This window comes from Diabrotica undecimpunctata, chromosome 10 (genome assembly GCF_040954645.1).
Source record: "Diabrotica undecimpunctata isolate CICGRU chromosome 10, icDiaUnde3, whole genome shotgun sequence".
Lineage (NCBI taxonomy): Eukaryota > Metazoa > Arthropoda > Insecta > Coleoptera > Chrysomelidae > Diabrotica > Diabrotica undecimpunctata.
The window spans coordinates 47,760,898-47,786,129 of NC_092812.1; the positions used below are offsets into that span (position 1 = coordinate 47,760,898).

Genomic DNA, 25,232 nt, shown 5'->3' on the forward strand with positions numbered 1-25,232 from the left:
AGAGACGTGTTGCACCGAGAGAGAGAGAAACAAAAGTGTAGTTTCTTATCGTAAAAAGGGGAAGAGGTGTACGGCAACGTCGCGAGTCGAGGGCTGTATAGGATGTTAGGTGGGTGGCTGTCAGGGGTGGTTTGGTCGGGCGCAATAGGGGGGTGGTTTGGGGAGAGGGGGAGGGGGTAGGAAGCCCTAGGCGGGCAGTGGGTGCCGCAGTATTGGGTGGGTCAGACATCGTAGGAGTAAGCGTTCCATGCGTTCGCTCTTCACTCATTAATCTCTTCAAATATTTTTTACATTTAATGTGCTATATCAGTGCTGGTTAATCTGTGTGTTTTCGCCGATCATACGCAGATGCTGTCATGTCCTGTAAAAGCTTGTATATGCTGTACAACGTGGTGAGTCTTAAATATTTTCATATGTCTTCCGTGTGACATTGGCGGAACTAGGGGTAATATTAAGAATAACAACAGTAGCGCGGATTGCTATTGGCTTTAGGTGCAATGTTATGTTTTTGAGGCTCTATAAATCAATGCACACAAAAATTGACAGGCTTGACAGATGTCATTTTTGTATAACTATTTGTTTTGGATCATTACAGTCCTATCTCTCACACAACTTTTTAACGCCATAACTTTACTTTCCGATTGTGTTTATTACACAGACGATAAAACGTTAATCTTTCGTTAATATAAATAGGGAATCCACACATTAATGACAAGACTTTTTTACGGCGCAATTGAAAAGTTTTTAGCTAAATATAATTCTTACCATCGTTTCAATTTTTTCATTCCATTTATATTCATTTATTTTACAACTTACTTGTTTGTTGTGCGTTATTAAAATTGTACCTGAAACATTTGACCACCTGTTACTATTTATCACAAGTCCAATCAATAATTGTTTCATTGTCGTGTTTTTTACACTTTTCCTTTAATAACATTATCGTGCACCTCTTTTATTGTGGCATTTTCCGTTTTAGTTATCATATTTTTGGAAATTACCCACAAACACATTTTATTTGACTCAAATTGCGTAGCGAATTCCCAGTAGAATTTAATAGGATCTGTTTACCGTTATTAACAGAACTAGTCGTTAAAAAGAAAGTACCAACCGTTAAAAAAAAGGTATATCTCGAAAATACATCATTTATCATTCAAAACAATATATTCATATAATTGAACAGTATCCAACTTGAGTTTGTTGCACACTGTATTCGGTATTGAGAGGGAGTTTCGCATGCAAAGTGCTTAAAATGTGGACAAAATATTTTAGTTAATTTCTATAAAGATTTAGATTCCGATTTGATCCACGGTTTTATTTGTCTTCCTCGACCTGTAAAATCGGCGAATGCTATATAAATATGTTTCTACATTTATTGTTATTGGTCTTCGAGTCAGATAATTGATTAGCGATGTGTCTATAAAGTATGCTTGACACAAAAAATAAGTGTATTGTGGCATACTCCACCTTTTCCTTTCTCAGGGTTTAGATATTTATTGTCTGTTCCCGCATGAAAGTTTGCTCCATCTTTTCAAGGGGCTTCCTACACATTTCATTTATTCATTCATTAAGCTTTACAATCCCTAGGGATTATAGCTAACGCCGTGGCGTTTAAAATCCTATTCTTGGGGGAGGTGGATTATTCCTCTACGTCATTTATAGCTTGCTGCTGTCGTGATTTTTTCCATTTCCTCCTGTCCTTGCACAGTACTTTCCAGCTTTTAACATTCATTGTTCTTATATCATCTTCTATGTCATCCAGCCATATTCTTCTAGGACTTCCTCTACACGTGGGCCATAGTGCTGTCCAGTTGGATATCCTTCTCAGCATATCTGAGTCTCTGGACGTCTCTGTATATGTCCTCTCCATTCTAAGCGAAGAGATTTTATGTATCTGACTATATTTTCTCCCGTTTCTTTTTCAATTTCAGCATTTTTTTTTTTTTCATTTTTCTTTCTCCCTTTCTTGTTACATTGGGACTCAGTATCGTTCTTATTATTTTTCTTTCAAATTTCACTAGGCTTTCTCTTTCTTGATCGTCGTTATCTCCATTCCATATGTAACAACAGGTCTTATATAGGTTCATCTTTGTTCTCTTACTTAGAGTCTTGCTTCTCAACAGGTTTCTATTCATTCCATATGTTTTTTGCCTTTCAGAATTCTTTCCTCTGTTCTCTCTTTTCCGGTTTTCCCTATTGTTACTGTCAAGTCGCTAAAGGTGGATACAGTTTCAAATTTGTGGTTTTTATGTTATGAGATATTTCTGGGTTTTTGTGTTGTCCTTCCCTATTGTCTTGTATTTTGTTGTATTTATCTCTAGCCATATTTTCTTTGCCTCCTTGTCTAATTTTTCAATTTCTCTTATAAATCATCTTCGTTTTTGCTATGATGAATAGATCATCTGCATATGCTATAACTTGAAGTTGATCTGTAATAATGTTTTTGTTTACGAAGTTTGTCCTCCTTATTATTGTTTCTAATATCAGGTTAAACAATATCGGCGAGATAGAGTCACCTTGTTTCAGGCCTTTGTTTACGTTGATCTTCTTAGAAGTTGTTCCGTTGAAACTTATCTTTGCTTCGGTGTTCTTTAAACTCACTGTTAGCATGTCTTCATTTTTCTGGGATTCCAAGATGCTCTAGCTCTTCCATCATTTTCGTCCAATTAATTGCATCAAAAGCGCTCTTGAAATCTATGAATATTACGTGCATTTCTCTGTTGTATTCTTTAGATTTTTTAATTATTTGCTCCACTGCGTGTATTGAATTAATTCTCGAACTCCCCGGTCTAAACCCGTTCTCATATTCTCCCAATATTCGTTCAGCGTATGATTTAAGTGTCATGTTTAGTATGTTTGCTAGAATTTTGTATGTCGTATTTAATAGAGTTGATCTCCGTTTTATCTCCTTAGGGTTATTGCTCTGTAGTTCTCGCACTCCTCCCAATCTCCTTCTTTATAGATAGGTACTATAATACCTTTGTTCCAATCATCTGGTAGTGTGTTTTGTGTCCACATTTGTTGTATTAGCTTGTTTATTTTTTATGTTACTCTCTTCCTCCGTATTTTATTAGTTCCGCTGCTATTTTCTCTTTTCCTGCTGCTTTTCCGTTTCGGACGTTCTTAATTTCTTTTTGTACTTCTTCTCCTATAGGAATTTTTGTTTCGTCGTTATCTTGTACTATTCGTCTTACTTATTCATCGCAGTATGATTTCTTCGTAGTGAATAACATTTTTTCGTAATATTCTTCCCATAGTCTGCTGATATGTTTATCTTCAAATACGGTTTCTCCTTTTTGGTTTTTTAGTCCTCTTATTTTAATGTTGGGCGTATCTTTTGTTGCTTTGACTTATTATAAAATTGTTTTATTTTATATTTTTGTGTTTTTCAATATCCTCTAGCTTTTCATTTAACCAGTAAGTTTTCTTCTTTTTATATGTTTACTTTGTTTCTCGCTATTTTCTATTTTTCCTTGTTTTGTTCTGATGGATTGTCGATCCATGTCATTCTGGCGGAAGGTTTTAGTGTTCTCTCTGTTTCGCAATCTTGTTCGTACCAGTCTTTATTTCTTTTGTTGTTTTTTTTCTTTCCTATTACTTCATTTGTTGTTTCATTTATTTTACTTTTTAATTATTGCCATCTTTCGTTTATATTTGTGGGTTGACTCATAAGGCTGGATATATTTCCATTCATCTGTTGTTCAAATTTCTCTTATTTCAGTCTCTTCTAATGCTTCTAGGTTCAATTTATTAGAGTTGTTTTTGGCTTGATATCTTATTTTTCCATTTGATTGCGCTCATTTTTATTATTATCAGAAAGTGGTTCATGTTCGCGTTTGCCCCTCTATAATATCTCGTATCCAGAGTTTTTTGTACTAACTCTTTGGTTGCTAAAACGTGATTAATTTGATGTTCACTGCCAGATGGATGTCTCCAAGTTGCCTTATGTTTTCTTGTTCTACACATTTAGGGCACATTTATTAGATCGTTTCACTGGAACGAATCCCGAAAGACTTTTAGTTAACACTATACACAGAATTGTAGTCTTTTTTTTATTTACTATAACACAAATACTATTTTTTTTCCCGACCAAGAGAAAAACTAGACTGTTTTAGAAAATGTTCCCGGGTGATCTATGGGAGAGATAATTACGTAAATAATACGGTGTAGGAAAGGGATGGAAATTGTAAATTAAAAATTTCTTAATATTACCTCTATATTGTTTTTACCTTTATCTATTAAGAAAAACCAACTGCCTAAAAAACCCCATCAGCCTAGTTTCACATGTGGTGGTATTAATCTTCTAATCGTGCAATTTGCATACCAAATGACGATAACAGTCAGTTTAATATTACTCGTTCTGTTGTCTAATTTCTTCATTTCTGTATATCAATTTTGGTTTTTCCAGTAATCATTCTAAGATATTTCATGTTCATATCTGTTTTTTTGTTTCGTGTTTTTTTTGTAGCGTTTATTTTTTTTTTACTTGGATCTGTAATAGATGTGACAACTATTGTCTTAAAAAAAGTTTAGTGTATTCAGTTCTTTATTTCCGAATTTTGTTTTATTTAATTCATCTTGTTGCTATATCCAAGTGTAATTTTGCATCATTATTCTTCCTCGTGTGCCTTATCCTTTAAGGACATTGGCGTTCATCACGGCCCATTTTACTCTGTCTGCACCAGCTCTGAAGAGTTGTATTGTTGTTTTTCCACTCCACTGCGTTAAATTTTTCATCCAGGACGTGCTTCGTCTCCCTGGTCCTCTTTTTCCTTCCACGTTCCCTTGTACAACCAATCGCATCAACTCATATTTTTCATTTCTTAATATGTGACTAAAGTAGCTCATTTTTCTTTCCTTTATAGTCTTAAGTATTTATTTTTCTTTTTTCATCTTTTTTAATGTTTCCGTGTTTGTTACGTGTTGTGTCCATGATATTTTCCTCATTCTTCGATAACACCACATATCAAAGCTGGCAAGTCTTTTGTCAGCGTCCGTAATTGTCCAGGCTTCAACTCTATATAAAAGGGCAGAGAATTTATAGCATCTCAATACTCTAGTATTAATTTCTATTTCCAATGTTACACTGCATAATACTGCTTCCATCTTATTGAAAGCGCTTCTGGCTATCTCGGTCCGTCGTTTTATTTCAGGACTGCGGTCCCATTGTTCATTTAGCTCACATCCCAAGTAATTATAACCGGATACTTTCTCTAACGATTTTCCTTTAACGTATACTGTTTCATCTTCAATCTTGTTCTTACTGACAATCATGATTTTTGTTTTTTTTTGTGTTCAGAGCCATTGCATACCTCTCGCAGTATTGCGTAGTGGGTTCAACCAAAATTTGCAGCCCCTCTTTACTGTACGCAAGGAGTATTATATCGTCTGCATATCTGAGATTATTCACTAGTATTCTGTTAATTGATATACCGTCATTGATGTCTTCTAGTGCCTCTTTAAACATCTCTTCTGAGCACATATTTAAAAGTAGAGGGGATAGTACATATCCTTGTCATAATCCTCTTCTTGTAGGTATCTCTTTAGATTTTTATTGGTCTACTCATATTATGGCTTTCTAATATAGTTTTTCTTCTTCTTGTGCCACTCCTGTCGGAGATTGGAAATCATCAAGGCTATCCTGACCTTGTTTACAGCTGACCTAAAGAGTTCATTAGTAGTACAGCCAAACCACTCTCTCAAATTACGCAACCATGACATTCTTCTACGGCCTGGATTCCGTTTTCCTTCTATTTTTCCTTGCAATATCGTTATATCGTTCCTAATATCGTTATAAACTTGTAATGATTCTTACATTCTGATCATATATTTCTGTGTTCCGTAATATATTTGCCAGCCTTCTGTGTTGTATTTTATCGAAGGCTTTCTCAAAATTAATTAGACATATGAATACGTCATAGTTGTCATCTCGACAGCCTTCTATGAATGTTTGTATAGTAAATAATGCCTCTCTAGTGCCAAAGTCTTTTCTAAATCCCAGGTTTCCTGATATTTTATTGTCCAATTTTTGTAGACCCATTCATGTATCACTCGCAAGAAGACTTTTGAATTATGGTTTATCAAGCTGATCGTTCTATGTTCTTCACATTTTATTGCATTGAGTTTTTTGGGTATTGGAATGAACTCAGATATTAGCCATTCTTTCGGAATTTCTCCGGTATAGTAAATTTCATTGAATAATTATTCTACTAGTATATCAATGTGGTTCTCGGTAGTATTAAGATTTCTGTAGGTATTTTATCCGGTCCCACGGCTTTATAATGTTTATACGTTTTAGTGCTTTTTCAATTTCCCCTTTTATAATTGTAGATCCATTTCTATCTCTTGGTTCTATTGCCTCTATTGTATATGCCAGCTATTTATTTAAATTTTCTGTATATGTTAAAGCTGTCATCCTGTGTTTCTAATTGTTCTATTACTGCGCATTTTTTCCTGCCATAATGCCTTCGCTTCGTTGATTTTTGTTTGATTGTTTTATTTACGTTTTTGTATTGTTGTTCGTTTTTATTCTTCTATTTCTTCCATTCCGATATCAATGAATTTATAGGGTTTCTAGGGGATGTATCGCCCTCTAGTCGTCTTTCTACTTTCTGGACTTCCCTGTGTATTTGTTATTTGATCTGTTGGCAGAGATCAGCATCTTTTAGTCTTCTTAAATTAATTCTACGTGTTTTGGTGGCTATTTTTATTTTCTTTAGTTTGAGTTTCATGTCTGCTAAAACAATGTTGTGGTCACTTGCTATATCTGCCCCTGGATAAGCTTTAGTCGATACTATGGCGTTACGGAATCTTTGGTTTATAATGATGTAGTCAATCTGGTTTCTTACTATGTTCTCACCATCATCTCGATGGGCTTTCCAGGTGTATATTCTTCGTACTGGTAGTTTTTACTATGTGTTCTTGATAATGAGTTCGTTATCCATGCAAAACTGAACTAGCCATCTCCATCTCTTCCCTACTCTACCTTCTCATTGAAGTCGCCTAAAATAATGTTAACTTTTTTTTTGGTTTCTTTTAGTGTTTTGTCTAATTTATTGTAAAAGCTGTCTATTTCTTCCTCTGTGCTATCAGATGTCGGTGCTTATGCTGTAATGATGTTTATATTGCACGACAAGGCGTTTAATTTCATAAGTGCAATTCTATTCGTTATCTGTATAAACCCTTTGACTGATCTTTCCGTTTATTTGTTGATAACAATAGCTACTCCATTGTCTACTACACTTCTGCTGCTGTTAGGGCATCGAACTTCACTACATCCAAGGACGTCTATCTTTAAGCGTTGCATTTCTTGTATCAGGTTATGAGCTTTCCTTGTTGATATAGACTTCGTACATATCACGTGCCCATTCTTTTGTGCATTTTGAGTTGAATTACAGATTGTATAGGTGTTTTCTTCAGCATATCACAGGAATTTCGCTTGCTGACGACTTTAGAGGCACTGTGATGCTCGTGGTTTATGTCTCTCCTGCAGGATCTCGGATTCCGATTACCGTCATCAGTGTTATTTACGTTTCTTGTGATTGCCATGATGACTATTCTAGTGATATCTTACAGATCTTTAATGCGGTAGTTTCCTGTTGCTTTCCGCATATCCAAGCCGTTGATCATTCTCGATTCATCCGCCTTTAGAGGTAATTTCTCCTCTCTAGGACAAGAAGTTGCCCTTACTTCTACTAACTAGTCGATAGGACTGGAGCTGGAGGACTAGTAGGAAGAAACTACTTATACCGGCAGTTATTCGATTTCTATGCTTCTATACTATGCCTAAAAGACGGGCTGTCACCTTCAAATTTTTTTATCCCCCTTCATCGCCGTTGTGGTCTTTATGTATTAGTATTAATACACTTTCCGTTCCCGCTCATACCTCGAGGAGTTGACTGCAGGCTGTATGGCTCGTTCAGCATGCCATAGCATAGAAGATATGAGGCATTGCATCATTAGAAATTATATTCCCTATATAATCATATGTTTTTACTATCTTCAAACCCTTCTTTTTGTTTTTGATTGTTTTGTTTTTATTATTTATTATAAGTATATTCCTCTTCTCTTCTTTAATTTCAATCTTCATATTTTCTATCTTCTATCTCATGTGTCTAAATATCTGTCTGTCTCTTCAGTTTTTCGTAGCTGTTTTATAAAAGAATTTGGTCGCCTGCGTACTATTGTGTCTACTTGTATTATTATAACAGTTAACTTAAGTTATTCCCTTACTTTATATCTCTTTAGATTTCAAAACTTCAGATCTTTTTCCATTCAGTTTATTGGTTCAAATTTGATTACTGTACTGTGGTCATTTCAAAACCTTTTAATGTTAACAGTGTTGAACAAACATTTTTCTTCCTCCTCCGTTTTGCTAGCAGAACTATTTTGCTTCTTTAGTGTCATTGTGAAGTGCCCTGCTACTTATTTGTTTACGATTGCATAATCTATTATAAAACTTAGTCGACGAACTGTCCAAATACAGTTATTAATATCTCGTTTTCTGGAGAGACCGTTCGTTGTTTTGAGATTATTAAAAACTAGAAAATCTCTAAAAAGTTTGCCATTTTGATTGAAGAGAAATATGGACCAACGATTTTTTAAAGCGATGTATTGCTAAGTCTCTCATTAATATGAGCTAGTCATCAAAGAAATTTTATTAATCTTTTTTTTTTTCTTCTGGTACATAGTTGTGTTCTGTTTCTTTATTAGCTCTCTCTTATTTCTTTACCCCACTACATATTACTATATAGTCTCCGATTTATTGGCTTTCTTTCAGTTTCTTTTTAGTTTTGATTATTGTTGCAAAATCTATTTTCATTTCTTTCAATGCCTTTTTTCAATTCAATTTTTTAGAAGGTATTCCTCTGGCATTTCAAGTTGCTGTTTTTATTGTATCGCTAATCCAAAGTCGTTTTTTTATTTCCATTGATCGTCAACTTATAATCAGTCCAGGTTGCAAGGTTTCTTTGGATTTTTTTTGGAAGCCATCTGGTATGGACCGGTGTAGAGCCAAATGACTTGTACATTTTTTATTCATTCTTGATGCCTATTCCAGAATTCTCGAAACCTGTACCGGCTTGTACAGATCCAATTAATGATTCATCATCATCATCAACCTGTATGTGTCCACTGCTGGACATAGGTCTCCCTCAGCTCTTTCTGTCTGTCTTTGTCTTGTGCGGCTTGCATCCACTTATTGCTAACACGCTTAAGGTCGTCAGTCCATCTAGTTGGTGGGCGTCCTCTGCTCCGTATTGCTTCTTGTCTTTTTTTCGATAGTGTCTGTTGTTTTTGTTCTACGACGTATTTCTTCGTTTGGGATTCGGTCTCTCAGAGAGACACCCAACATCTGGCGCGTAGTTCCTAAAAAGTGATTGAATCCAACGATCTAATACCTAGCAGTCATTGAAAATATGATTGACTGTTTCTTGCCATAAAGTTTGCAGCTTAAGTATCCATGAAAGCGCCCCATTATATGAAGCTGTCTCTTTAATGGCGCATGTTCAGAAAGAAGGCTTTTTAGGATTCTGGGCTAATTCCTGCTTGTTTTACGCCATACGTTAGCCCTATTAACGCATTTCTGTCTAATATACATTGGCCATGTGCTTGATCGGGCATTCTTTCCCAGAGGAAGTTATCATATTCGAATCCAGGCTCTTTTCCAATAGCGGAAATTGTTTTTTGGTACTCGCAAGTCAGGCACTGGACCGAAGTATTTTATAGCCTTCCCTTTATGAAGTTCATCAGATTTTTCGTTGCCATGTATTTTACGATGAACTCGCAACCATACTAGTGTGACACTCTCCTAATTAGGTGAACCAAATTTTTTTGTAGGGGTTGTTTTCTTTCGTAGATAAATTCCAGTTTTAAGGCTCTGGAAATTCACATTTTGGCCTTTCCAAGTAAAACAGATCTGACCTCTTTTTTTATGCGTTCTACACTATGTTGGAGTAAAATTGCCTATAAGTTTTTATTGTCTTCTTAGAATCCTTAACTTTATTTCACTGATTAAGTTCGGGAAGAAAAACCTTATATAATAATTTCGCTCACACGAACATATCCTTGGAGTGTAAAGACACATTATCCAGGTTTTTGTAACAAAAAAATATTTTTTCGATATATTTTATTGTGTCTAGAATTTCTCATTAATGGGGATAATTTATTAATTTTAGGTCCTAAACCCTCCTCTGTGAGAGGGTTTCGTCACTATGGAAGTGGCAATGCCCATGACAGGCAGTGCTATCGACTGTTATGAGGACATGTTCAAAGAGATTACAAGAAAATTGTATGGAGAAGATGGATTGCCAGATCTTAGTGCCAACGAAAGGTTAGCTTCGACAAGCACAGATAGAGGTCTAACACCTATAGAATATGAAGTAGAAAACCCTATACTAAAACCCGATGAACATTTAACCGCTTTCGGGTTAGCTGCTCTTATGCAAAATGGTTTTCCCCCAAGTGGTATATTAAATCCTAACTTTCAATGTCATAAACCTAATACTGGAACAATATTGAATACTGCTTATGAGGATAAATGGATATCGAGCGAAGAGAATTTGCAATGGACGGAGTCGAAGATTGCCACATACAACCCTGCACAAAAGTTGTATAGATGTTCTGAATGTGACTGTGTAGGATATCTTCTTCGAGTGGCTGAGCATTGGTTAGGAACGCATTCTACACTTAGGGCTTTCCATTGTCCTCAATGCCCGTATGAAAGCGCTTGGGCTAGATGTGTAAGAATACATCTAAATAGGCAACATAATATCAACACCGACGAATCATGCGATACGTTTACCAAAGATAATCCCGTACTTCAAGAGATTGTTAAATATTTACAAAAATTGAAGAACAAATTAGAAAGTAATTGCAATAAAAATTCTGCACCGAGTACCGTGCAGAGTGAGGACTATCATAGTCAGTCAATGAACAGTTCTTCTACAATATCAAATGCTTCCCAAACAATGAATAATCCTTCCTCCGCTACTGCCGAACAAAATAGTAATACATCTAAACGATACAGTTGTACTTTTTGTCCGTATGCTACAGATCGAAGAGATTTGTTTACTAGGCATGAAAATATCCACAGAGAAGAGAAACCTTTTCAGTGCTACGTCTGTCAAAAACAGTTCAACAGGGCAGACCATGTAAAGAAACACTTCTTAAGAATGCATAGAGATCATCCCTATGATCTAAACAGGATTAGACGACATCCACCTAAAAATGCCTCCGGAATGTCCTACTATCAAAAATATAATTCCAATATAACGAATCAATCCAGTGATTTATCAACGATAAGCTCTCTATCTATTCCTGGCTTTAATAACATGTCAAGAGCTCCTCAAATGAATACGAGAGTCCAACAATCCGACCTAAAAACGAACGTGAAAACCGGAAACCTTTCCCGAAGTAACGGAAAGAAAAAAGGAGAAAAACGATTCACTTGCTGCTACTGTTCATGGAGCGGTGTCGACAATTGGTGCCTTAAAAGACATATGAACACACATTTGAAACCGTTTGTGTGTGGTTTGTGTGACTACAAAGCTGCTAGATCCGAGCGACTGGCCACTCATGTTTTGAAAGTGCACAATAAGAGAGCATGCAGCAAATGCAATTATCTGGCTGATGATTTAACGCAGTTGTCGGCACACCAACAGGAGCAGCAGTAAGTATATGGGTTAATTATTTTTTTTTTTTTTTTATTTTTTCCTTAAAAAGAAAAAGATAGTTTATTTATTCCCAGAACTACCTTAGAGTAAGTTAGATAGTTAAATATAATAATTAATATAAATACTTAATATATATATATATAATATATATATTATATATATATGTATATAAATATATATATTTATATATATATATATATATATATATATATATATATATATACAGAGTGGACCAAAAGTCTGGAAACGCCTAATTATCTCATAAATGTATGGTCCGAATTACACAAAAACAGTGATACACCTATTTTGCAATCTGAAGATTTGAAATTTGATGTTTGTAACTTTGCACTGTTTTTCTGATATCATTAGACACTTTGGTTTTTTAAATACAACACACTGTATATTGTACCTTTATTGAAATCTCCACTTTAATACGAGTTCAACTGTATACAATACTTTAGATTTTATGTAATCAGGAACATCTTAAAAAACAAAACAAAAAACGTTAGAAATGTCTAATCGTCCCAATAATTTGTTTCATTCAAGCTATGTACAACTAAATTTGAACATATATTAAAAGTTTACTACATTGCAAAATTAATGTCTACCTAATTCTTCTTCTTCTACGCCACTACAGCCCAAAATGAGCCTTGGCCTCCTTTATTTTTTGCCTCCACCCTTGTCTGTCTGTGGCTGCTCTTCTCCATACACGGACTCCTAAAAGTGCTTGTGCGTCGCTGCTTACTGTGTCTTCCCAGCGCTTTCTTGGCTTTCCAACTGGTCTCTTTCCCTGCATTCTGGCGTTCAGTGCTCGTTTTGGTAGCCTATCCTCTCCCATTCGTATCACATGTCCGGCCCACTGCAATCTTTGTATTCTAATGAAGTCTGACAGGGGTGTTTCCTTATACAGTTGATAGAGCTCGTTGTTATATCGAATTCTGAAGATTCCGTTTTCCCTCACAGGTCCTAGTATTCTCCTCAGTACTTTTCTTTCGAATGTGTCGAGTTTGTTTTTGGATGTTTCTTTCAGGACCCATGCTTCGCTGCCATAACATGCTATTGGCCGAATTAAAGTTTTATAGATTCTCATCTTTGTATTTCGGTGGACACTTTTAGACCGAAATATATGGGAGAGGGCAAAATAAGCTTTGTTTGCCTGCGTTATCCTTTTTCGTATTTCTCCATCCTCTGCTCCATCGGCATATATTTCTACTCCCAGGTATGTAAACTTTCCAACCGTTTCAATGTCATCTTCATGCATAATGTTTTGTGGGATTATATTTCTTCTCGTCTGTACCATTATTTTTGTTTTTTCTGTGTTAATTTCCAGACCTAGCCTTTTCGTTTGTGTTTTTAACTCTGCGTATGCTTCCTGTGCTCCTGTTGATGTTCTACTCATAATATTAATATCATCGGCGTAGGCAGCCAGTTGAACCGTTTTATTGGTCAGTAAGTTTTCTCGTCCAGTTTGCATTTGCCTAACCGCATACTCCAGTGCCAGGTTAAACAATGTTGGTGCCAGCCCATCTCCCTGCTTTAGTCCCTGCGAGATTTTGAAAAAGTCTGTCGAGTGACGGGCACTAAGGCTACTGAGGAGTAGGCAGATTGAGAGCTCAGTGCCGTTTGACGGTTCTTGTATTTATACAGAACAAGATACTGGTACGTCACGAGTGAGGGGAGTAGGCAGATTGAGACCCCGAACTCGAACGGAACCGTATCACTCTTGATAATGGCTCCAAAATGGGTGCCGAAACGTCGAGTTTTCAATTCTTAACGCAGTTCTTCCAGAGAACTTAGTAATTTTTATTCATCTGACCGCGAAAATTTATCCAAATATATATATATATATATATATATATATATATATATATATATATATATATATATATATATATATATATATATATATATATATATTATATGTATAATGGTTATACACCCCAGCGTGGGGTCAAACCACGAATGCTTTCTAGATCCTATTTCTTGGGTGGATCAGTCTCTTTTGTTTATGTTATCTCCTTATCTTATCTAGTTTTTCCTCTCCATTCTCTGACTCCTGCCCTTTGGAGGTCCTCTTCAACTTCTTGCAGCCACTTTGATCTTGGTCTTCCCCTTCTCTTTTTTCCTCCTGGATTCCATTCTATCATTCCGTATGTCACTGCCTCATCTCCTGCTCGCCAAATGTGACCTAACCATCTAACTCTGCATTGATTTATTTTAATCACGATGTCTTCCTTAAGTCCTTCTCATAATCTTTCTCTCTGCTATTCCTAAGTCTTCTTCATCTTTTTTAACCATCGTCATTGTTTCTCCTGCATATAATAATATTGGCCTAATTATGGTGTTATAAATGTTCATCTTAGTTTTCTTAGTCAGTGTTTTGCTTTTAAGTATATCTTTTGGTTGCAAAATAAGCTTTATTCGCTGCTAATATTTTTTCTTTTATTTCGGACTTCCTTTCTCTGGATTAGCTTATTGTAACTCCTAGGTATTTGAAGTATTCTACTTCTTCAAACTCACGACTTCCTATTTTGATTTTTTCTTTCATTGGCTTTTTCCCTAATCTTAATATTTTTGTCTTTTCTTGATTTAATCTTAGTCCGATTATCTCCCCTTTCTCTCTTATTTCTTCTAGCATTTCTTTCATTGTTTTCCAGTTCTTTGCAATAATAGCAATATAGTCTGCATATGCAATTATTTGACCACCTCTTGTTCTGAGATTTCCTTATTTAGAGATTTATATTTCGTATTACATATTCTAATGCTAGATTAAATAACATTGTTGATAAGGCATCTCCTTTCCTCCATTCCTCTGTCTCTCCTCTTTGTGGCTTTATGCTTATTTTTGTAGTTCTCATTGTCATTTCTATTAATATTCTTGAGTTTATGTGGAATTTTTAATTTTTTAAGTGCTATCATTAATCCGTTCCTTTTAATTGAATCAAATGCCTGTTTTAAGTCTATGAATAACATTTCCAATTCTATTGTAGATCTTCCTTCTTTGAATCCACATTGGTACTGTCCTACTCTCTTCTTTGTGATCTTTGATAATCTCCTTTTTATTATTGATGTCAATATTTTATATGTTATATTTAGTAACGTTATTCCTCTATAATTTTCACAGATTTGTTGGTCTCCCTTTTTATGTATTGTTATGACCTGCCCTACCTCCCAGTTCCCTGGCATTTTCTCTTCTTTCTATATATTTTTCAATAGTGCCAGTATTTTTCCGCTCAGTTCCCTTCCTCCGTATTTTATTAGTTCCATTAATTCCATCTTTACCAGGGGCTTTCCATTTTTTGCTTCTCTGTATTACTTCATCCAATTCCTCTAATATTGGTTCTTTTGAAATTTCGATGTCTACTTCATCTACTTCGTCTGCTTCTTCTTAGTGCACCGTTTCCTCCTGGTTATGCATTTCTTCTCCTGTTGTTTCCTCCGTCAAGAGCTCTCTGTAGTAATCCCTCCATACTTGCTTGTATTCTTGATCGTCTATTACTGTTCCCTCTCTATTTTTTATTCCGTTTGTTTTGCCTTTGTATTTTTTGTTTTGTTCTTTAATCTTTTTGTAAAAATTTTTCGTATTTCTTTTTGTTCTTTCCTGCTATATTTCCTGCTTTTTTCGTCTACCCATCTTCTTTTATTTTGCCTTCACTTTCTTAGCATTCCTTCTTAATTTTTCATATTCTTCTCTGTCTTCCTCTTTATCTGTTCTTAGCCATTTATTTCTGACATGCACTTTTTTTCTGTTATTTCTCTATATTCTTGGTTATACCATCCGTTTTTTGTTTTAGCCTGACTTTTACCTACCTGCATATTTGCACCTTCTTCTATTGATTTTTTGATCGTCTCCCATTCTGTGATTATATCTTTTATATACTTCTCTTTTATTTGAACTTTTACTGTCTCTTCATATTTTTTTCTTACTTCTTCATTACTCATTTTATTGACATTCCACTTTTCATATTGGTTTTTCTGTTTTGTTTCAATTTTAACTTTTTGTCTTATATGGTACATGTGACCATGTAGTGGTCTGAATCTGCACACGCACCTCTAAATGTTCCTACATCTTTTATTGACGATTGTTTTCATTTATTAATCATTATGTTATCAATTTGACTATATGTTTTCCGATCTGGTGACTTCCATGTTACCTTATGTATTTTAGGGTGTTCAAATTTTGTTGAGCTTATTAACAAATTTGTTCTTGTTGCTAGGTTACACAGTCTTTGCCCATTGTCATTCGTGTTTTCGTGTATTGTACGCTTTCCTGCAATTTGTTGTAAAAAGTCCTTTTTTCCGATCTGGGCATTGAGGTCTCCTAGTACAAATATGACATCTTCTTTGGGTATTTTTTCTATCTCCTCTTCGACCCTTTCATAAAAGATTTCTTTTTCGTCTGCATTGATTGTTTCTGTGGGGGCGTATAAGTTCAAGACTGATATATTAAATGGTTTGTTGTTAACTCTAACATAGGCCATCTTTTCGCATATTGGCTTGAAATTTATAATTTTCTCTCTTAGGTGCCTTAGTATCATGAATCCCACCTCTTTTTGCCCTTGCTTCTTTCCTCCTGAATATAACATTGTAAAGTCTTGTTTATCAATCTGTCCTTGTCCCTCCTAGCGTAATTCTTGCAGTGCTGCAATATCTATTTTATACTTTTTGAGTTCTTTTCCTATTTCTAGCATTTTTCTTGGAGCTAGCATAGTTCTTATGTTCCATGTGCTTATTTTCAACTCTTTATTTTTTTTGTCCTGTTGTCTTCGTCTTTTATTTTTCTGAACAAAATAGGTCTCTTATAATTTTTCTGTAAACTTGATCGTTTTCGAGTTATAAACAATTGAAAAATTAGGTACTAAATTAAATGTAATTTGCCCAAAAATAACTGATGTCCTGGAGACTCCTTTAAACAGAAGAAACCAAGTCATTATTAATCGTTTAAGAATTGGCCATACTGCCTTAACACACAAATACCTAATAACGAAAGAACCACTACCTATCTGCTCCAGCTGCTCTAACCCACTGACTGTGAAACACATCCTGTTTGATTGTCCTCAATTCAAGGAAAAAATCCCACAGATTCACAGATGATGATCTCAAGACAGTTCTCACCAAAAAAATTTCGACAGTGTTAAGCTATTTAAAAGACATCAAGTTATTCAATTTTATTTAATGTAATAGGTATTTCATGTATTTGTTATATCCACTAATAACCCTGCGCGGTTGATGTGGTTTTGTGTTTAAATAAAAAAAAACAATTTAAAACTGAAAAAAACGCAAAATTACGATTTTCAAGGCTTTAAAACAGGTAAAAAATATTATTTTACAACTTATCAATGACATGAAGTTCAAATCTTGTTCTATCATTTCCCAATGAGTATTTTGGACTTATTTTATTTTGAAATGTTGTTTTTTGATCGTTAATGAAGCGCTTATGACAGGACGGGCGCTCGGGCTGCGGCGTGTATATTAGAGAGAAACACTTTGAACCTCTGTAACCCAGAAACAATTGATTTCTGAGTCTTGGCGCAATGATAACTTTTGATCAGTATGATCATCTTTACAAAGTTTCAGCCAATTTAACCTAAGAAAAGTGCAGGGGTCCTTTTTGGTGGTTTAAATTCTCACTGTACAAATGAGCGCCCACCCTGCCATACGCGCTTAATTAAAAAACAATGTTTTAAAATAAAGTAAGCCCAAAATTTTGAGGTTCGAAAGTTTGAACTTTAATTTAGGCACTTAGTGATTTTAAAAATAATGTTTTTTACTTACGTTTTTGAGCTTTGAAAATAGTTATTTTACGTTTTTTCAGTATTAAATTATTTATAACTAGAAAACGTTCAACTTAAGAGAAAACTTCGTTTTTTGTTCATAATGATCCAAAAAACCTAAAAAAAATTGTTTAAAAAATTTTAAAACATTTTCGTCTGGACGACCTCTTGAAGGCGACCTCTTGAACCTTATTTCGGGGTATTTCATAACAGTGATTATGCAAAAAACCTCATGAGAATATTTTTCCGAACGAACAAGAGCTTTTCACCTTGTCTCAAAAGTTGTTTGGAATTAAAAACTATGTATTAATATGTAATTAATTCTTCTAATTGAAAAAAAATCTCAAAATTACCTGTACTAAACATAATTTTTATTTATTACAAATATGAAACTCTTCAGTTTTGATAGAAAAAAGATTATTAATTCTTCAATGGTCATTAGATTTTTAATGTATTTTGTTTTGTGAAAAATCGCCTATCATTTTTTATAGGAACGGAAGAGTTTCATATTTGTAATAAATAAAAATGATGTTGGCTATCGGTAATTTGAGAAAAATTTGCATTTTTTTTTTTCAATTAGAAGGATGTAATTGCATACTAAAACATAGTTTTTAATTCCAAACAACTTTTCATAATAATAATTTTCGATATTATGAAATATAAAGGTACTTTACTCTTGAGCGAAATTCATATTTTTTAACATACGTATTATAAAATTGATATGATATCTGATGCTTGCGTCTTACGTTTTAAACCATGCATAACTTTTTATAAAGAATAACTTTCTTTTATAATATTAATAATAAAAAAGTTTCGCATATGATGCCGACTTAATTGGACACACTGTATATAGGGTTTGTTAAAAGAAGCGGGGCGGTCGAATATTTCGCGAATTAAACATCGAATCGAAAAACTGAAAAATATGTGTTTAATATTTTTCAAAAATCTATCGACCAAAAATATAACACCAAACACGACCCCCCTGATATACCTCGTAGCTAGGAGGGGAGCAACTTTGAAATCTTATACGGGAACCCCCATTTTTTATTACAGATTTGAATTTCTCAAAAAAAAAAAGTAACTTTTATAAGGAACATTTTTTCGAATTGTTGACAGATGGTGGTATATTGAGAAAAAAAGATTTACCGTGATACCTTAAGAAAATTATGATGTGTTTAATACACTTCCAAATAAAAAACCAAAAAACACATTTTTAATATTTCTTAAAAATGTATTGAATGGCATCAGACTCGACTCCGCATACCCACCCCTTGGGGTGGAGGGGAGGGCAACTTTAAACACCTAAAAGGAAAACCACATTTTTATTGCAGATTAGGACTCTTTTAAGTTTAAATTAAGAAGATTAGAACTCTTTTAAGTTCTTTTTTCTCTTAGATTTCTTACGTTGTTCCTGAAAAGTCTGTTATTGTTTTCGTGTCCCACCATTCCGTCTTGGCGATTTTCTCAAAATTGGTCTATTGGGAAATATTTTTTTGTATGTAAGCACAAAATATGTCAATTTTTTAATTATTTATTTATTACAGTCCTCTAGAACAAAGAAACAGAACAAATAGCAGTAACATTCTAAGAACGACTACATTTAATGGTAATGCATCCTCCTCTGCTTCCAATTCGATTACAAATCAGAACACCGTTCCTTGTAGGTAAGACATTAAGATTTTATTATTTTTATACGCTTTAATTTTTTTTATATATAATTTAATACTATTTGCAACTTTGTTGCAAATTGATTTTGTTTTTGTCATATTCATTTTTAGAAGTCATATTCATTCAAACCGAGGTGGTTTAACTTATTGCCATTAACATTGATGGCATATGTTGGCCAATTTATAGTTTTGAAGACGTCTTCTACGGCTAGATTAAAAAGCTTTGGCAGTATTACATAGTCTTATCTAACAATTCTCTTATTAATGAGGATGGGATTTGTATTTTCGTCTAGTTATACTATCATGGTTTGGTTATGATGTATTAGTTACCTATATCTCGAATCTATTCTACAATAATTATTAATCGCTTGTTCTATGACCTACATCTCGATATTACCAAATGCCTTTTCATAATCTACGAAGGCAATAAATATTGGTATTCATTTGCCTTTTCTATCAATGTTTTTATTGTCAGCAGATGATCTGATATATTATACTCTTTGCGGAAGCCAGTCTCTTCAACCGGTTGGTAATTATCCTTTTTGAAAGTCAGCCGATTGTTAATAACACTCATAAACAGTTTGTATTCTTTACTGAGCAACGAAATAGGTCTATAATTATTTAGGTCACATTTTTCCCCTTTCTTGTGTAAGATGTATTACTAGACTCTGGTTCCAGACTTTAAGGATTTTTCTATTATGGAGAAATCTATTAAATAGCTCTATTTGTATATGGATTGTTACTATCTTGCTTGTTTTTAACACCTCGACAATTATACCGTCGTGCCCTGGAGCTTTATTATTTTTTAGCTCTTTTAAAGCTCTTTATATATTTCTAATACCTCTATATTTGGTAGGAGCTCTGATTCTATGTTTTTTATTTTTTTTTTGACGTTCTCGTTTGTTGATTCATTAGGCTGGCTTTGCCAGCTGTACAAACAAGTTTTTTAGAAGTCTTCGAATATCTTTGTTATTTTATATTTGTCCTTTTCATCTTTATTATTGGTGTCTTTAATTTTAATAATTTTTAGAACACCCAGTGTTGGTCTTAGACATGTTAAGCCTCTGTTGTTTTCAATGACTTGCTCTAGTTAGTTCTCGTTCCATTTTTTTATGTAGAGTTTTAGTTTTTTTTTTAATTGTTTTATTAACTCATACTTGAGTATTGTTTTTTTTTTCGCTAGTAGTTTTCTTTCCTTCATTAGTTGTTTAGTTTCGTTCGTTATTTTGTCTTCTTTAAATCTTGTTTTCTTTGCGACCTGTAGACCGGCTTCGAGAAGGTTTTTATTGATGTTTATATATTGGTCTTGATTATGTGAAAGATCTGATTCGAACTTGCTAAGACCTTTTGGAATTCCTCTCCCCTTGTTCTTCCACTTGAAGGCGTCTATCCTGTTGTTTTTTTAAAGATCATTTTTCTCTCTTCTTTTATGTTCATATTTATTTTCGCTCTAACTAGAGATGGTCACTACCAGTTGTTACGTTGTTTATAGATGTGACGTCCTCAAAGATTCGTTTGTTGTTTGAGAGAAAATAGTCTATGTCATTTTTGGTATATCCGTCAGGTGGGCTCCATGTCCACTTTCTGTTTTGTAAAAGGTATTCATAGCATACATGTTTTCTTCTTTCTTTTAAGAATTCTATAAGTTTTTCCATAAGAAAGCATTTAACTCCCACGTATGCATTTGCAGCCAATTCCAATCCGAACAATCCAATTCAAAATAACATATTCACTGATTGTTTTAAAAACTTACTTTATATACTAAGAATAGGGACGTGAAACCACCATTCTACGAAAGAGTTAGTCAAACACTTACTACTCTACAATATCAGATATGAAATATATATTCCAGCTTCGTAAGAGTTTCTTCTCCTTGGACAATAAGCTTTCCACAATCCGACACATTCTTAAATATTTTCAGAACATACGATACTCACTACTCCTTAATAAAATATACATTTACCAAAAAACTTTCAAAATTTTTCAATTCTAGCACATATACATAGGCGCATCCAAAACTGTGAAACTGCGAGTTAAGTGAAAAAGTGAATGTCGAAAATTTGTGGCAAAACCATCATTGGGAGGTTTAAACATCGAAACTAATCGTGAAGTAAAAACATCTGTAAGACCATGTAAATATCAAATGCTTAACAGGGCTCATCAAGTTGTTGTTACTCGACTTTGTCTAGGACATATTATATACGGGCATATAATTTATCACACTAACCCACCTTTATGTGGTAACTGTAATGCTCCACTAAGTGTTACGCTCCTGTATGTCCTTGTGGAATGCCCAAAATATAATTTGGGAACACGGATTAACAATCTCATCGTATCCACAATTGAAATCTTAACAAAATTTAATATTTATAAAGTATCTATCTCTATCTATCTATCTATCTATCTGTAAAGTATCTCCCTTAAAATTATGTGTCACTTGATCCCCTACCTATTTAAAATTGTAAAGGTAACATTAACACTTGCTAGAGGATTTAACCTTATAGGCTAAAAATATCCACTGAATGTTTTTCTCTTAAAAACAAAATTGATTCGTCCTTGCGATTTTTCATATTATTTACGGAAATGAAGATATTATAACAGTTTAAAGTTTTCAAATTGTCACTCGCTAGGTATACGCATAGACTGAACACGCAAGCACCGCTTTAAACTTTTGTGACTTTCAAATTAATTACTAGTTTATTATGTAATTTTTTACAAGTATTTTTATATTTTTTAGTAGTAGCCAACCGCAGAATCTGCTTAAAACTCACGATCTAACCACAGCAGCAGCCTTACTTCAACAAAGCAACCGTTTTCTTCAAAGCGATGCCAAAACGTGGAAGCAACACATACCAAAGCAGCATGGAGCCGCTCGCCTTTTTAGCTACATGGAAGCTAGCGACGGGTCGGAGCCAGAGAGTGAACCACGCGTAGCTGAGGACATGAGTAGAATAAATCTTAGCCATCGAATCCAGTCGGATTTTCCTGAGGCGGGAGATGTTGGCAATCAAGTTGACGAAGAACACGGAGAAGAAATGGAGCTTCCCCTTTTCGTCTGCCAAACGTGCGGTTGCGAGTTTGAAGATGACCTTTCTCTAGAAACCCATCAATATACTCACCGACATTCTGCAACATCTCCCGCTAAAACTGAACATTCGAAAGAGAATGTTGATCCAGATTTAAAATACCGTTGTCGTTTATGCGATGCAGCTTATGATCATCAATCATCCATCATAGCGCATATGGTAATTCATACAACTTTAGGAGCAGATACCTTAGGTCCGCCAGTGATACAAAGCAAAAGAGCGAGAAAACAAAATCAACCAAAGAAACTGGTTTTACCGTTTTGGGATCCAGAGGAAATCGAAGTGGTAAGACATCTTAATATCAAACTAAGACGGTGGAAAGAAACCTTGTCAACTTCAATTGTAGGTGTAAATAGGTTAGTAGATAAACATGTGGCAAAGTTGGTAACTAGAAAGGGGCTGGCGTGCATATGGTGTAAAAACACTGGTTTAAGTAAATTTCATACCAAAGGAACGCTAGCCCTTCATCACTATTGGAGGCATACTCGAAAAAAATTTAAATGTGAACATTGTGATATGGCTTTTAAACATCGATATCAAACCGTGCTCCACAGCAGCCGTGTACATACGAATCAGAAGTCTCAATTTGTGCCTACGGTGCTTCCCAAAGAACCAATGCATTTAGCACTTAGTGCTGAATCTGTATGCTCTTCCCAGGACACCAGTCTCTTCTTTAGCAACACACATACTGTATATGTACCTGACGCAACAATGTCTAATGCACATAAGTTAGGAATGTCGTTCTTCGATCATTCTTTTATACATCCAAGTAATGCTATAAATAATCATATGCCAATTATCATACCAACATTTCCACCCAACTGAAAATAAATATAAAATTTATTTACCTATCCAAAGCATAGAATTTTCCTAATATTCATTATTAAACTTTAATTTTACTATAATACGACAAATGTAGCTTAAGTTAATGACAATAAAATTGAAAAGCATGTAGCTAAAGCAGAAAAGTATTTCAGGGACAAAGGTAAAAGAGAATAAATGTGATATCGAGAATGGTTAAGGTTCAAATTATCTTTAAGACTAATGGCGGTTTAACCAAAACTGTAAATTCTACAATTTTATTAACTAATACATCATTCGTTTTAACAGTTACTAATATTTGCCATGAGCCTCTTCATAGTGAAACAAAAATAGCGCCTGCATACTTTCCTTCTCCACTTTTCCATATTTTTACTTCAAGATTTTTTTGGCAATCTGGGTTTATACTGAGTGTAACCGATCTCTGGTTCACAGTTTTCATTCAGTCGTCCTCTCTCAGATCTCTTCCAACTTTCGATCCAACAACAACAATTGATTGAACAGATGGCATTTCTTGCAGAAATAGTGCATTTTCTACTCCTTCAGCTTATCAAATTGTCAAATTGTGTTATTTTAACGTAGATGTCTCATAAAGTAAGTTCCGAAAATAAGTCATAACTCAGCAACTATTGTTTCATCTATTCCTCGTTCTCCTAGGTACTGTAGTAATTTATTTCTTACCAGGCATGCAGGGTATTTTCCATTCTCCATTATCTCTTATTTGTATTCCAAGATCTCTGTACCTGCCAATATGCTTTTTATATTTTACATGCAGATTATTCTTTTTAGGTATGGCCACATCAATAAGTGTTGTTTTTCTATTAACTTTATTAACTAGTATGAGATTTGGTTTATTATATGTCACTAGTTGTTATTCTCAAGCATTCTATTAGAGTCATATTGATAATAAGGGAGATGGTTGGCTGGATAACTTCTAGTTTTTTAACTCCACCTCTCGATGGAACATCTTTTTTACTGAATACTGCCGTTCCTTATATTCAGTTACAGCAAATGCCTGGCAGCCCGCAGAAGATCCACAATTCTCGTAGTCTGCATTATAGACCTAAAACTTGAGCTTTTTGAGAAATTCTTCCTACGATTTGTTGCACCGCCAGTTTCGATAGTTTATTTTCGTTCATTCTTTGTACATGCGTGTACCATACAAGCTCCTCCTCATTCCTTGAGTACTTGTTAGGGCGTGGTGACACTCTTATCGTCCTATGTCATATGGACGGCTTGATGTAGAGAGTCTTCATTTGGTCTGCTCATCGTGTTGGAGATCTTCCTCTTGGTCTTCGGCCTTCTACCTTTCCTTCTACTCTAATAGTTCCATAGTCCCCGTTTTTCTAGCTATGTGCCCGAAGTAAATTAGGTATGCTCGGTTTACTTTTTTCAATAGCTTGTCTTTTATATGAAGCTCTTCCAGAATTGATAGGTTGGTTCTATCCAGGACATGCGTAGAATTCTTCTATAGACCCATATTTCGAAGGCTTCGGTCTTACTCCTATCTTTTTGAGAGTCCATGGTTCAGCTGCGTATGTAGCAATGGGAAAAATAAGGACATTGACCAACCTGAACTTAGTATTCCTTGTTATTGTTCGGTCTTTCCATATTTTAATCAATTTAGCTGTTGCGATTCGGGCCCTTGCTAGTCTATGTTTGATTTATGATGAGCAATCGCCATTGTTGGTTATCAGGGAGCCCAAGTATACAAATCTGTCTACCACTTCGAAATTTGCTACTTGGTGCATCTGAAATCCGAATTCTTCGCTTATCCGGCTTAGCCGTTCAGTGATGGTAATCATTTCGATGGTGTCATCTACGTATCGCAGGTTTCTGATTTTTCTGCCTCCTATAGTGATTCCTCCATCCCATTCATCTAGTACTTTTCTCATTATATATTCAGAATATATATTGTATAATAATGGTGATAGTATGCAGCCCTGTCTAGTTTCTTCCTTTGTTTTGAACGCATCTGAATATATTCCGTGCATTTTAACTTTGGCTGAGTTTTTATCATATAGATTTCTTATTAGGTCAACTAGGTTTTTAGGTACTCCTATATTTTCCAATATACTCCAGAGGGATCCTACTTTACAGAATCTAGGGCCTTTGGTAATCTACGAATCAGAGCAGCATTGGTATGTTGTGTTTTCTCGCTTTTTCTATTATCTTTCTGGTGTTCAGTATCTGCTTCCGCGTTCCTTTTCCTGGTAC

General features: G+C 34.6%; 1 protein-coding gene across 1 annotated transcript; it reads left to right on the forward strand.

Moving 5' to 3' along the window:
* The first annotated feature begins 203 nt into the window (after positions 1 to 203).
* On the forward strand, positions 204 to 25,232 carry chn (zinc finger transcriptional factor charlatan). The gene is made up of 4 exons (XM_072546615.1): positions 204 to 392; positions 10,173 to 11,665; positions 18,988 to 19,107; positions 21,848 to 25,232. Exons 2-4 carry the CDS (start codon positions 10,209 to 10,211, stop codon positions 23,019 to 23,021), a joined length of 2,751 nt encoding a protein of 916 aa, XP_072402716.1. The 5' UTR covers positions 204 to 392; positions 10,173 to 10,208; the 3' UTR covers positions 23,022 to 25,232.